The sequence below is a fragment of the Orycteropus afer genome, unplaced genomic scaffold (assembly GCF_000298275.1).
Source record: "Orycteropus afer afer isolate SDZICR_OR568_19922 unplaced genomic scaffold, OryAfe1.0 scaffold00082, whole genome shotgun sequence".
Lineage (NCBI taxonomy): Eukaryota > Metazoa > Chordata > Mammalia > Tubulidentata > Orycteropodidae > Orycteropus > Orycteropus afer.
This window is the reverse complement of record NW_006921669.1, coordinates 11178115-11192344: the sequence shown is the minus strand read 5'-3', so window position 1 is coordinate 11192344 and position 14230 is coordinate 11178115. Positions and strand designations below refer to the sequence as shown.

General features: G+C 48.3%; 1 protein-coding gene across 1 annotated transcript in view; it reads left to right on the top strand.

Annotated features, from left to right (window-relative positions):
- Nucleotides 1–14230, top strand: part of HSPA12A (heat shock protein family A (Hsp70) member 12A) — a 76242-nt gene that overhangs the window by 21923 nt on the left and 40089 nt on the right. The window contains exon 2 of the mRNA XM_007941620.2: nt 8754–8792. Coding sequence (XP_007939811.1) covers nt 8754–8792 — 39 coding nt within the window. The remainder of the gene's footprint in view (nt 1–8753; nt 8793–14230) is intronic.

Below are 14230 nucleotides of genomic sequence, written 5' to 3'. Positions count from 1 at the left end.
TAAAGGTGGACCCTGTGAGGGGCCATGTCACCCTCTGGCTGATGCTCTGCGTGACCCTCTGGGTGCCTTGGCTTGAAGTTTTTCTCTACTGTGGTGAAGCCTGGGAGAGACATGCCATCCCCTGGAAAGTACCTTTAGGTGGCCTTTATTCCCTGGGGAAGGATGGAGCAACTTCAGTCCTTGGGGAGACAGCACTCATTCTGTTTTCTTTTTTCCAAGTTCTCTTTACTGCTCTGGAAGTTAGATATTCCGTTTCAATCCCTTTCGTAAGTCTTAAAATTGTACTGTGCATACTTCACTTAGCAAAGTCTAAAGTTAATCAGTGTCTTAACCCAGGTTACTAATTATTTCCATCAAATTTTTTTTATTATTATTCGGAAGTAACGATAGAGTGATGTGAAGTTACAGAATATACAATGTGGTCCCATGTGCCTTTCAACCTGTTTCCCCCAATAGTTAAATGTCGTATCTGTAGTACAATATCAAAACCAGCAAATGGATATTGTACAATGTGTGAGTGTGGTTCTGTGTCATTTGATCACATGAGTGGATTTGTATAATGATCACCACAGCCGAGCTGCAGAACTGCCCCATCATTCCATCACCACTCCATGTCCCCTGTGCTCCCCCTGTGTAGGCATCACCACCCCTCGGCCGGGGAGGTAGTAGGCATTCAGTAAACGTGACCTGGTTGTCCACACTCTGACTTAAGCTAATCAGCTGTGTGGCGTTGTCAGTGACAATAACAAAGTCAGAGGCCGACCACAGCTCATTGCTGGTGTCAGTTCTGACTCCTGGCGACCCTACAAGTGTCAGAGTGGAACGGGGCTCCACGGCGTTTCCAGTGGCTGGTTCTTCAGAAGTTGGTCACCAGGCCTTTCTGACTGTATGTACATCCAGGCCTTTCTGGCTTTGCGCATCTGGGTGGACTCAACCTTGTGGTTAGCGGGCTGAGCCCAGTAATCATTGGTAGCACCCAGGGACTCCAAATTAAAGACAAAATATTGGAAATCCAGCATTAAAGATTTTGTATAAAAAGTGAGGTGTATTTAGAGATTTTAAACTTAAAACAGTATAACTCCCTGAAAAGGACTTGCTTTGCTTCCACGTAACTTGGAGGTCTCTGTGCCCCGTGCCAGGAACAGACTGCACACACTGCTGTTGGGGCTGCCTGTTTCGGGGGGACAACTGGTGTCCCGGCCTCCTGGGCAACTCCCGCCGTGTACCAACAACCCTCCCAAACCCCACACTCCAGTGGGTGGTCCTGGCTTGTCCTCCCCAGGACGTTTTTGACCGTCTTTTGGCATTTGCCCTTCTCTTTCCTTTGTCTTTGGAAGCAATTCTTTCTTAGGCGGTTCCTGAGCACCTGCTGGCACCAGGGCACTGGCACACACGATGAGTCACCTGGGATAATGAAGGCTTCACTGCCACCCATTTGCCCTCCTCACAGAGACGGCAGTGAGACTCCCGGGGAGCCTCTTTATGACCACAGGTCGGCAGGCATTTTCTCCTGGCAGTTGTTCCAGGATGCCTGGAAACTGCGGATCTGTGGGGAACACTGCCCCGCAGCAAGTGCTCAGCCCACAGCACGCCCATCAGCATGCCGGGCCCTTGGGAGTAGTTGGGCCAGTCGGCTTCAGAGCCTCTGGGGCAACAGTGAAAATACAGTTGGTGACAGGGCAGTTCTCGCTGTAGGTCCGCATTCCTGTACCGTTGGAGAGCAGGGTGTCTGGGGTGAGTCTGAAGTTCCTGGCATTGCTGCAGCCTCTGCCAGCAGGGTGGTGGGAGTGTCCTGGAGGGAAGGAGGAGGAAGGGAGGGAGGGGGTAGACGGTGGGCTTAGGGGACGAGGCTGACCATCCTGTGGTCCTGAGGGCAGGGCTGGGGGACTGCAGGAGCCAGTTTCCCTACAAGGCTGCTTCCAGCATGCTTTGAGTTTTCACTGCTCTTTGGTGCGAATTGCCAATGGTTGAGCCCCGAGGGGTGTCACCTGTTGATTCCGACTCCTGATGACCCATTGTCATGGGGTATTACTGAGCTCCGCAGAGTTCTCTTGGCTGTGCCCTTTACAGAAACAGTCCCCAGGCCTTTCTTACGTGGCAGCACTGGGTGGCTTTGAACCTCCAACCTTTGGGTTTGCAGCCAACCACTCAGTTTGTGCCACTGAGGGGCCTGAGGGCAGTCATACAGTCCTGCAATCTCAAGGCTGGAATGTGGTGGAAGAAGCTCAGGCTTTGGAGATAGGCACTTACTAGCTCTGTGATTTGGGGAAGATGTTTAACCTCTCTGTGCCTTAGTTTCCTCTGGTGTTGAATGGGGTAATAACTACCTATTTCTGACCTCATTGGGTTGTTTGTAAAGATAAAATGAGACACTTCATAGTAACCAGTACTGTTTAGTGAGCACTTGTTAAGATCTTTCCCTAATTATCCTTAATTCTCACTAATCCAGGGAGGCAAGAGAGTCATTATTATCACTATTTAATCCACAAGGAAAAGTGAACCACAGAGAGGTTTAATACGTTGTTCAAGGTTGCATAGCTGTAGATTAGTGTTGGCTGAAAACACAAGACAGGAACACTTGATTTTATCTTGTTTAAAGAAAAAGAAGGTGGTGACCCAGAACAGGAAGTCCGAAGGTCAGCAGGCTCCAAGGAGGCAGATTTGGCAGCTTGACGACCTGCCGACTACAGAGAGTGGTTCTTTCCACCTCTTCTTTCTGCTATTCATCCTGGAGGCCACATCCTCAGGCACGTGGCAAGATGGCTGTCACTGGTGCTGACCTCATCTCCTACATGGCCGCATCTCTTCCCAGGGTGCTTACTGTCAGGTTATGTCTTTCTCAGAAGCCCCCAGCAACCCCCCGTCACGTCCCATTAGTCGGCATTGTGGGTCAAAACCCCATTCTCATGGCATTGGAAGGGGACGGGGCTTGCTGTGATTGGCTTAGGCTAATCATAATCTACTTCAGGTTTGGGGAAGGGTCCCCCCAGCCACGTAAAATTAGAGTTTTGTTAAGAACGGAGAAATGGACTTTGAATGGACAGCTAGCAGTGTCTACCAAGGCCGGTAAGTAGCTGAGCCAGGGTTGGAACCAGTGTCCTGGGTCCAATGCTCCTGGGCTTCACAGTGCTGCACGGCCTCCACGGCTCCCAGCAGGTGGGAGGTGCTTAGTGAATCTTGGTTGAAGGCATTTATCCATAGAGGCCAATCCAGGTAAATGGTTGCTGACTCTGCTTGAGCTCTTGCAGTGATGAGGAACACAGTATCTTACCAGACATTTCCCTTCATTTTTCACTATTAAGTTTCATGGCTATGGTGCTTTTGGGTGAATTAGAAAAAGACACCCACTCTGTAAAATGTAAAAACTCAGAAAAGACGCTTACTCTGGAGCCCTGCTGGGGCTCTGGGTAAGCATTTGGCTGATAACTGAAAGGTTGGCAGTTCAAACCCACTAGACACTCCATGAGAGAAAGATGAGGCAGTCTGCTTCTGTAAAGATTTATACCCTTGGAAACCCTATGGGACAGTTCTACTCTGTCTTATGGGTTGTTATGTGTCAAAATTAGACAACAGCAATGGGTTTGTTTGCTTTTTGGATGGGTAGATGTAGCCCTTCGGTTCATGACTTTAGAAGGCACCTTTGTAGTTAGAAAATGGTGTTCCTGCCTCTGGGTGAACGCAGCCGTGCCTGGGGAGCTGAGTGAAACCCAGTCCCCATTTCCTCCACGGCCGAATTCCCTTGTGCAGTGCATAAGCCACACAGCTGTCTGGGTCAAGCCTGTCCTGACATCTTCTATCAACAGTGGTGCCACAAGCCTCAGCCTCCCAGGCCTCACCACACTGACGGTGGGAGGCTCGAGTCCCCCAGCCTGGGGGTGCGTGGCAGCCGAAGAGGGTTTCTTGCCTGGAGGAGGCCTGCCCTCCCTCTTCGGTCGAGTTCAGCTGAGAGTGGTTGACCAAGCAGCCAGTGTCCCCACCCTCATGTGTTCTGCCTCTTCTTCTCTGCTCCCCAGGGACAGATGGAAGTGTTTGGGAGGCAAACGACTCCGTGCTGCCAGCTGGCCCGGAATCTCATTGACCCTCTGTGCAGCCTCCGTATAGCGAGTCCCAGCTGAGCCGAGGCCTCTGAAGACTGAGGGAGGCTGTTCACAGTACAGGTTGGGGCCGTCTAAACCTGGGCCTGCACTTTCTCTTGAGTGGCAGAGAGTAATCACATTTACCCGGTCACTTTTAAAATGTGAAACAGCTTCCTGTGGGAAGACGGGCAGGCTGAAGTTGGGGCCTGAGTTTAATGGAGTGAGGAGGGCCACGTGGCTTGCCGAGTTCTCCCTCGTCACCCTGACAGTGGCCCTGAGTGGGAAGTTGGGCATGGTCTCCCTCACCCTTGGCAATGCTGGCCCTGTGCTTCCCATCACTAGTTCTCCTAAAGGCTCCAGGTGCCCCGTTCCTGTCTGGTGGGGATTTCTGTTCTTGATTAACCATCCTGGAGAAGCAGAACGTAAAGGAAATGCATTTGCTGACCCCAGGCATGGGTGAAGGTGCTGTCTCATGATATAAGCACGTGACCCTTCTCTCAGCAGCGCTTGGACCAGTTTAATAATGATGATGACAATGATGATGATAATAAGTATCACCAATCATTTGCTGAAGGAGCCTTCATGGCACAGTGGTTAAGTGTTCAGCTGTTAACCGAAAGGTCGGCAGTTTGAACCCGCCAGCCACTCGACTTGGCGATCTGCTCCTGTAAAGATTTATAGCCTTGGAAGCCCTATGGGGCAGTTCTACTTTGTCCTTTAGGGTCACTGTGTGTTGGAGTTGACTTGCTGGCAGTGGGTTTATTTAAGTAGTGCCCAGCTAACTCTGGGGGTATGTTCCAATGACTCTGTGTAAGTCAGTTCTGTTGTAAGTCGAATACCTCTTATTTTATTATTTTTAGTTTGTGTAGCTTGCTGTTTGGCAGTGTTTTGAACAGTAAATCGTAATATTGAACATCTGTGAGTAACTATCTGAGAATGATAACATCAGCTAACTGTGCAACATTGTATTAGCACATATTAGCAATGATAGGATGCACGCATGCACTCAGACCAGCCCACTGCCATCGGGTCTAGTCTGATTCATAGTGATCCCCTAGGACAGAGTGAAACTGCACCACTGGGTTTCCAAGGCTGTAAATCTTTACTGAAGCAGACTGCCTCATCTCTCTCCTGCAGAGCAGCTGACCTTTTGGTTAGCAGCAGAATGTTTTAACCATCGCACCACCAGAGTGCCCTAAACACACAATGAACTGTGTGTATGCTCAACCGACACACACACGTACCTGCACACGCACATACACAGACGGTTCATTGTAACTCAGATATGTTGTAAGGGGGTGCAACCTGTCACCTGTAAAGCTCTTAGCTTAGCATGAAGTATCCTATCCATTCAGTGGGTGCTGACTGTTAGCTTTCCTGATAGATTTCTGAGTTTGTCCATTTCTTTGTAATACTTTCAAAATAATAATTTGAGTAAACTTACAAAAGAGGCTAAAGTGAAAAGCAGACAGAGTATCTGACCTCCTGAAAGAATTCAGCCAATGGTGGCAACTGTTTATTTAGGTCAAGAGCCCTGGTGGTGCAGTGGTTAAGGACCCAGCTGCTAACTGAGATGTCAGAGGTTTGAACTCCCCATTGGTTCTGTGGGAGAAGAGACATGTTGCTTGCTCTCATGAGGGTGACAGCCTAGGAAACCCAGTGAGGCAGCTCTGTCCTGTCATGTGTCGTCTCTATGAGTAGGAATCGACTCAACAGCTCACAGCAATTTATTTCTGCTGGTTTCTCACGTATTACCTCCTTTGTTCATTGAAGCGTGGTGGTAGAGGCCTTGAGAATACCAGTCCTACTGAGGGAGCAGGTGGGCCCGGGAGAGGTGACACAGCCTCCCCAGCTCACGGGCGCCTGCACCTCGGTGTTTCCTGCTGCCATGCCTGTCTTCTTTGTCATCACCGGGAGCCATTTCCTTTTCCATAGGTTCCACCAAGAACCAGCCAAGGGGCCAACTGAGGCTCTGCTCCTGTTCCCAAGCCACTCGATTCTTGGGAGACTCACCCGCTGGCTGTGCAGCCCTAGCTGGCTGCCTGGCCTGGCCCCTCCGCCCATCACAAGACGCAAGGCCTGGAAGACCCTGTGTCTACTCTCAGGGCCGCACAGGACATTCCCCTCCTTTCTGGCAGACCTAGAGCTGTTGCAGTACAAAGGGCCACCGCATGACATCTGTCATCAGTATTTCGGCTCACCATTCCTCACTGGGGTGAGAACCACACCGGAAAGAGGCCCAGCCTTCATTGCAGCTTCTGCCCCTCCCATATGGCTCGGGATCCTGGCACGCCTCAAGGACAAAGCAGTATGAGCGAGTCCTGGGCCCTAAAGCAACCCTGCCTCTCTGCAGGGGCAGGATCCTGGGCTTCTCAGGCAGGGAGGGGCCCAGCAGCAGGCGGAGGACAGTCCTTTGTCCTTTCCGAGGCCCTGGGGGCATAAGAGGGTTGCAAAGTATAGGCGCCTGGAGCTGATCCCCCAGGGCCAGAGCTCTGAGGCTGATGGAGCCCATTCTGGGAGTGGGGGCTGCTTAGCTGGGGCCCGATGCCTACTTTGCTGTCTGTGGTGCCTGCTGGGAGTCATGGTCCTACAGGGGTTGGTTAGGGCTGGACCAACAGCCTCAGCCCTGGAGAAACACACTGGATGTGTACCTCTGCTCACCCCCAGAGACCCTGGTCTGAAGCCTTCCAAGTCTTCAAATCCATGTGTATTCTTAGTTTGTTCTAATGGACTAATAAAGGAGGCCCTGGGTGGCACAAGCAGTTTGTATTAGACTGTTAACCTAAAGGCTGATGGTTTATACTTACCCAGCAGTGCCCTGGAAGGAAGGCCTGGCAGTCTGCTACCATGAGGATTGTTGTCCTGTGTCCCACTGAGTTGATTCCCACTCACAGCAACCCTACAGGACAGGGAGGAACTGCCCCGTAGGGTCTCCAAGGCAGTAATTTTTTTTTTTTTTAAATTTCCTATGTGTTCCTGCTCCCCGATCCATCTCCCTGTGCAAACACTACCCTTCTATTCTCCCATGATTGATTGCTCTAAGGAGTGAATCTCCCTGATACAAATGTTCACCTATGTATCTGTCTCTTGTTTGGCTGGAAGCCACAGGAGTGAGTTCAGTTCCAGACCTGAAGGGTAACTAGGGGCCATAGTCTCGAGGGTCTCTCACCACGCCCTATCAGACCAGCAAACCTGGTCTTTTTTTTCCCAATGATTTAGGGTTTTTTCCACATTGTTCTCCCACTGTGACCCAGGATCGTCTACACGGATCCCTTTCCGAGTGGTTGACAGTGGTAGGTTGACAGTGGTAGGGTCAGGGTTAGGGTTCTTCTGTCTAGTTCTTCTGGTCTCATGGTCATAGAGGCTGAGGATCACATGGCCTACTAGTCCCTCAGACTAATTGTTTCCATGCATCTTTGGTTTTCTTCATTCTTCTTTGCTCTGGATGAGGGGAGATCCATTGTTGCATCTAGATGGCCGCTTGCGAGCTTTTAAGACCCCAGTCACCACTCACCAAAGTAGGATGTAGGACAATGTTTTTGTGTAATAAAAACAAACAAACAAAAAAAACCAAATTCACTGCCATTGAGTCGGTTCCGACTCATAGCGACCCCTCCTTGGGTTTCCAAGGCCATATCACTATGGAAGTAGATTTCCCAGTCTTCCTTCCGAGGAGTGGCTGGTGGGTTTGAACCGCTAGCCTTCTGGTTAGCGGTCAAATGCCTTAGGCACTATGCTGCCAGAACTTTTGTGTAATATGTTATGCCAATTGTGCTTGATGTCCCCTGAGACCATCGTCCCAAGCTCACAGATCCAACTACTCACTCCCTCAGGGTGGTTGGCTGTGGCAAAGAGGTTATCCTAACTTTGCCCCTTGTTAGCTCTATTATGTATTTGGACATTATTATAGCACATACAAATACATATGTAGAAATATCGTCTGCCAGCCTTATATACGGTCATGAGTATATTCCCTTTTGCCTAGACATACCTGATCATTCAGCCTGTCTACCCATCTCTTCACCCCTAGATTAATGTTTGTTGTCACTGACAACACAGTATTGTATATATGGAAGGGTTGATCTCTGCTGTCCGTTTTTCTTGTGCACCTCTCTGTGTCTTCCTCTTCCTTAGTGCCACTGTGTTGATCATTTACTTTTGGTATAAGGCAGTAAATCTTTATGGAAACAGACTGCCACCTCTTTCTCCCATGAAGTGGCTCATGGGTTCAAACCACCAACCTGTTAGTAGCTGAATGCCTAACGACTGCACCACCAGGACGCCTTCTCCAAAATATAAGTGCTCTTTAAAAAATTTTATGACTAGACTTAAAAATTATTGATTCCTTCATATTGTCACTATCTGATCTGTCTTTAATTTCTAATTGTCTTATAAATGCCATCATTATTTTTTCAGTTTTTTCATTTGAATGGAATAATAAATATTCAATAAATATGGACCAAATAAAGATTCATGCATTACAATTGGTCAATATGTCTTTTAAGCCTATTTTTAAGCTATGGCAGTTTGGGGCAGAGTCAGCATTGACTTGTTAGGAATGCAAATTCTTGACCCCTCCCTGGATCTGTTGAATCTGAAGTTTTAAGGGGTTGGATCCAGCGAGCTGTGTTTTAATAAACCTTCCCAGTCAGTCCCTGAGTGGTGTAAACAGTTAAGGTGCTGATCAAAAGGCTGGGGGGTCAAGTTCACCCAGAGGTGCCTAGGAAGAAAGATCTGGCAGTCTGCCTCTGAAAAATCAGCCATTGAAAGCACCGTAGAGCACAGTTCTACTGTGACACCCATGGGGTCACCTTGAGGTGGCATGGACTCGATGGCAACTGTGCTTTTTTCTAGGTAACTCTGATACACACCGTAGTGTGAGAGCCTCTATCATTTTTCTTACCTTCTGGTATATTTTCCTTGTAACTGAGTTTTGAAAAAACCTGGTGTCCTGTAGTTCCCCCCAGTCTGAGTTTTGCTGGTTGCTACCTCAGGTGTTGATTAACCGGTTTCTCTCCTCTGTACCAAGGGAACAGAGAAGGGGCTCCTCACTGAAACTCAGGGAAGGGGCTTTGCAGGTGAATGCCTGGAGGCTGAGGTGGAATCTGCCTGCTTTGGAGGGGGTGGGTAGAGAGAACTCCAGGCAGGGGAACAGTATGTGCAAAGGCCTGGAGACTGGCTCAAGCCCAGGTGTTCCAGAATAGGTGGAAAGGTTTGGTGTGGTCAGGTATGGTGGTGATGGAGAGAGATGAGGCCACAAAGGGGGATACGCATGAACTGTGAAGGCTAGGGCTCCACCAGTGTGCTGGACTTTGCCCCATGAGGGATGGGAATCCAAGGCCCTAACACCGTTGAGTAATATGAGCAGACCTCAGTTTTGACTAGATGGCTGTGGCTGTAGGGGACTGTGGCTTAGAGGGGGCAGGCCCCAGGGTAGGAAGGTTGCAGGGTGCCCACTAAGTGAGAGGATCTGTACCTGGGCTGTGATGGTGAGGATTTAGGAGGTGGTTGAATATGGGAGCTGCTAAGAAGTAGGAATAACAGGACTTGGGAATGGGATAAGAAGGAAGGAGCTAGGAAAGCCCCCATCTTGTTTGGGCAAGGGAGCAGAGGTGGATGCCTGTGGAGAGAGGTAAGTCAGAGGAATCTGAGAGATGACCCATGTCTTCAGAGGTACCTCGGCATGTGTATCACTAGTGTCTCCACTCAGGGTGGTTAACACCTCTGTGGGATAAGATCTTGGTGGTAGTTCGTGTCTGAGGGTAGTCACTGGGCCCACTTTTGGACACATAGAAACATGTTTCCATCCATCTATCTATCTTTCCATATGTCCATCCATCCAGTCATCCATCCCTCCACCCATTTGCCCACCCATTTATCTACTTCTCCATATATCCATGCACCCATCTATCCATCTATCCATTCATCCATCTATCCATCCATCCACCCACCTGCTCATCTATCCATGCACCCATCTATCCATCCATCCACCCACTCATCCATCCATCCATCCATCCATGCACCCATCTATCCATCCATCCATCTGATATTTATTGCATACCTGTGATGTATCAGGAGCTGAGGATTCAGAGATGACATAAGACAAGGCCCTGTCCTGATGAGTCCACAGCCCATGGGAGAGAGAGCCAGGCAAACAGAAGAACCTTATCACACGCAGGGAGCTCTGGTGGAGCCCCTCAGAATGTTGGGTGCCAACGGGTAGGGCCTGTGAGAGTGCTGATTATAACTCTTGAACATTAGTGGGAAGAATGTTTGGTCTGGAAAACAGTTCCTGACCTCCCCTAGTGGTTTCCTGAATGCACATAGACACAAGGTCAAGGAGGCCCATGAACCTGCGTGTGGGCCTGAGGTTAAGAGAGGACGTGGACCACCCCCACCGACTGTCTGGGGTTGTAGGGACTCGAGGCTTTCGTGGCCTCTAGGAAAGGTCAGCAGCCCTACTTCTCTCTCACTGGGCATCTCATCTCCTGGACCATCCTGGGAGGCAGGAGATGTAACTGGAACATGCCACCTGGGTCAGGATGGGCAACTGTGCTTGGTGCTGCAGTTTTGGGAATGTGTTGGTGCTCACTTCCATAATTATTATTTAGCATTTGGGGAGCAGTTATTTTATGCTCTGTGTTCTTTGCTGTGAGAGGGTCTCCTGGTTCATGCCAGTAAAATTGCCATTGACTCTGGACATCAACCATGGTGATTGAAAAAGCCCCATAGATTATTTACTGAAATGGAGGTTCAGCTTTCAGTAATAATGCATACACATTTATTACACATTTATTTGATACGTAAATCTGAAAGCCAGCGAGAAGGCCTATCTGGAGAAGCTGGGGAGTTCCCACTGTTGAGACCACCTGTCACAATTCGCAAGAGCCGGAGCCTTGAAATAAAGTCAGCCAGTTGGTTCTGTCTTCATGTTTTAAAAATGTTGTATTTATGGAGGGGGAGTTCAGCTAGCCATGAAGCCCTTTATAGGGTAATAAAGGATTTTTTTTTAAATTTTCCTTCTTAACAGATAGTTGCCAGTAACCTACACATGACCTTGAGCTGATCAATTTTCAGAGACGACACTGCGGGGAAGATGTGTCAGGAGAGACAGGAGAACACTTTTCAAACAGTTTGATTTGGGGCAGTTGTCAGCAAATACCTGTCATCTCACAGTCAGCAGGAGAGAGGAAATGAGCATATATATTGTAGTTTGTTAAAATCGTAAAGACCAGGCCTTAACAATCCTCTTGAAATTACACATTTATTTGATACGTAAATCTGAAAGCCAGCGGAGAAGGCCTATTTGGATAAACTGGGGAGTTCCCATTGTTGAGACCACCTGTCACAATTCGCAAGAGCCGGAGCCTTGAAATAAAGTCAGCTGGTTGGTTCTGTCTTCGTGTTTTAAAAATGTTGTATTTATGGAGGGGGATCAATTTTATATATCTGAGAAAGCCTGCGATTCTGCTCATGGCCATTTCCTGAGTAATGCCTCCACGCAAGTCCATGAATTATGGCTCCCTTTGTGGTTGTCTTATCAAGCCTGTTTTTCATTTTAAGAACGTCTGCTTTGATTGAAGTCATTAGCTCTGGGAGCAAATAAAAACGTGTCTGAAGTTGACACATCTTGCATTTTATAGCAGGGACCCAGGTGAAGCGTTTGTTTTAATTCTCACATCTCTAAGGCAAGCAATGAATAAACCCACTGCCATCGAGTTGATTCCAACTCACAGCGACCCTAGGGGACAGAATAGAACTGCCCATAGGGTTTCCAAGGCTGTCAATCTTTACGGAAGCAGACTGTTTCATCTTTCTCCCAGAGAATAGCTGGTGTTTGAACTGCTGACCTTTTGGTTGGGAGCTGAGTGCTTTAACCACTGTGTCACCAGAGCTACTTGCAGTGAGTAAACTAATACATTGAACTAGCTCCTCCTCAAATACCTGGTTTGCGGCTTTAAACCTGTGACAGGAGGCTTGTTGGATAATTCTTTCATTTATGCAATCTTTTGCAAAAACTGTCTTACCAGTGAATTGGGTGAAGAATGTGTTTGAGGGTCCAAGTATAAGAGAGACCCTGTGAGCACCCATATCAGGTTGTTTTTATGTTCACTGTATAAACTACGGGGACATTGGTGGTCCAGTGATAGAATTCTCACCTTCTGTGCGGGAGACCCGGCCCGGGTTCACTTCTCGACCAATGTGCCTCTAGTGTAGTCTGAAGTGCAGGGGGTCAGTGGTGGCTTGGGTGTGCTGTGATGTTGAACAGGTTCCAGTGGAACTTCCAGACTGAGGCAGACTCAGAAGAAAGGCCTGGCAATCTCCTTCTGAATGTTAGCCCGTGAGAACCCCATGGCTCACGATGGTCTGATCTGATTAGCGTTGTGCACAGGGCCAACTTGATGGCAGCTAACAACAACAAAATAGAAACTAAAAAGGATTGCCTGCATATTAAATACCCAAGACCCAACTGAAAAAACCAAACTCACTGCCATCAAGGGGATTCTGACTCATGGTGATCCCCACTGGGTTTCCAGAGCTATTAATCTTTATGGAAGCAGACAGCCTCCTCTTTCTCCCGTGGAGCGGCTGGTGGGTTGGGACTGCTGACCTTTTGGTTAGCAGCCCAGTGGCTTAACTGCTACATCACCAGAGCCTCCTTTAATATTCAAGACAGTGACATTTAATTATCTAAAGCTAATAACAAAGAGGCTTATGGCCAATCCTTTGCAGTCTTGAAATGTTCAGTGTTTTTCGATTCTGTGAGGTGAAATCATTGAATTTTGATGTGGTCCTGGCTTTCAGGGTCACTTAGGGCTCGGAATGGAAGCTGCATTGGGTGGTCTTTATTTTATCTTGTTGCAACAGCGGAGTAGGTAATTCTTAAAATTCTCAGAACCTTTTGCTCTGCCCTTGAGCTGCTAAAGCATTTCACTTTGATCTCTCTCTCACCATTCTTCCCTCCTGACCTCCACAGATGGACTTGAATTCCTTTTTGTTGGCTTTTGCAAGTCTGCCCTGTAAAAGCCTCCATTCCTGTCAGCCTTTTGGATTTGCCTTTCTCTTGTGTTCCCCATGTGCCAGAGTCAAGCCTTTTGGATGGAGCTGGACTATCACGTGGGAGGACGTGGTGTTGGGGAAGGTGCCATTGTGTTAGTTCTGTAGAAGAAATGTAAACAGGGCCACAGTTAATGTCGTTTGGACGTTCTTACTGTGGGTAATGGCCCATGTGTAATTGGTAACCAGGACACATAGCATAGACCTTGTACATATATTTGTCCCGTATATCAACTTTCTCTACTATTAGCAGAAATAAATCAAGTAGACTGTCAAAAATCAATAGATGAATTGATGATATTCCGGTGGTCCTTTTATCCATTTACCCATTGAAAGAATGATCCCTGGCCTTGTTGGGCCTTGCAGCCCACCAGAATTAAGCTTCCTACACCCCTACCTTGGGGATAAAGGGTACTTTTCCATGTTCTTTTTCCTCAGGAATTTTTGAGCACCACTCTGATGTCTTAAGTAAGTAAAGAAATACTACCTGAGAACTTACTCATCACCATGGGTTTGTATATTCCTGTGCCAAACTGGTGAACAGTAACTGGTGAATTATCTGAGCTTTGGTATATGAAGAGCGACGGACGTGGGTGTGCATGATACACATGTAGCTATATTAGAAACGTGCTGCTCCTCCATCCTTTGTATGCAGATCAGTGAAAGCATTGCACAGTATAGCTGGATTTTAATTTTGTATGGAGAAAGTCATGAAGTTTGACTGTGTCGAGGCCTGGCTGAGTGATGGGCAAGGCAGATGATTTATGTGTTGCTGTGCTGGATGTAGAGAGGGAGCGGGTGCAGGGAGAAACAAAACTCTCTTTGGCTCTTGCCTTCAAGCATCCTGGAGTTCCCTGGGAGCCCAAAGCATGTGTTCAGCGTGTGGCCCGACACATGCTCTGGAGCAGGTCGGTGGGATGACCCAGGGACATGCTCTGAGCAGGGCTGAGTGATGGGGTAATTAGAACCAAGCAGACAGCGGGGGATGGTTTGTCTGCAGATAATACCTTGTTTGCTAATTGCCAACACCAGATTTCCCGGGCAATTAGGCATTTGGTTTTTTCCAAGACCTTCTGTGCAAATGTGGACACATGGCC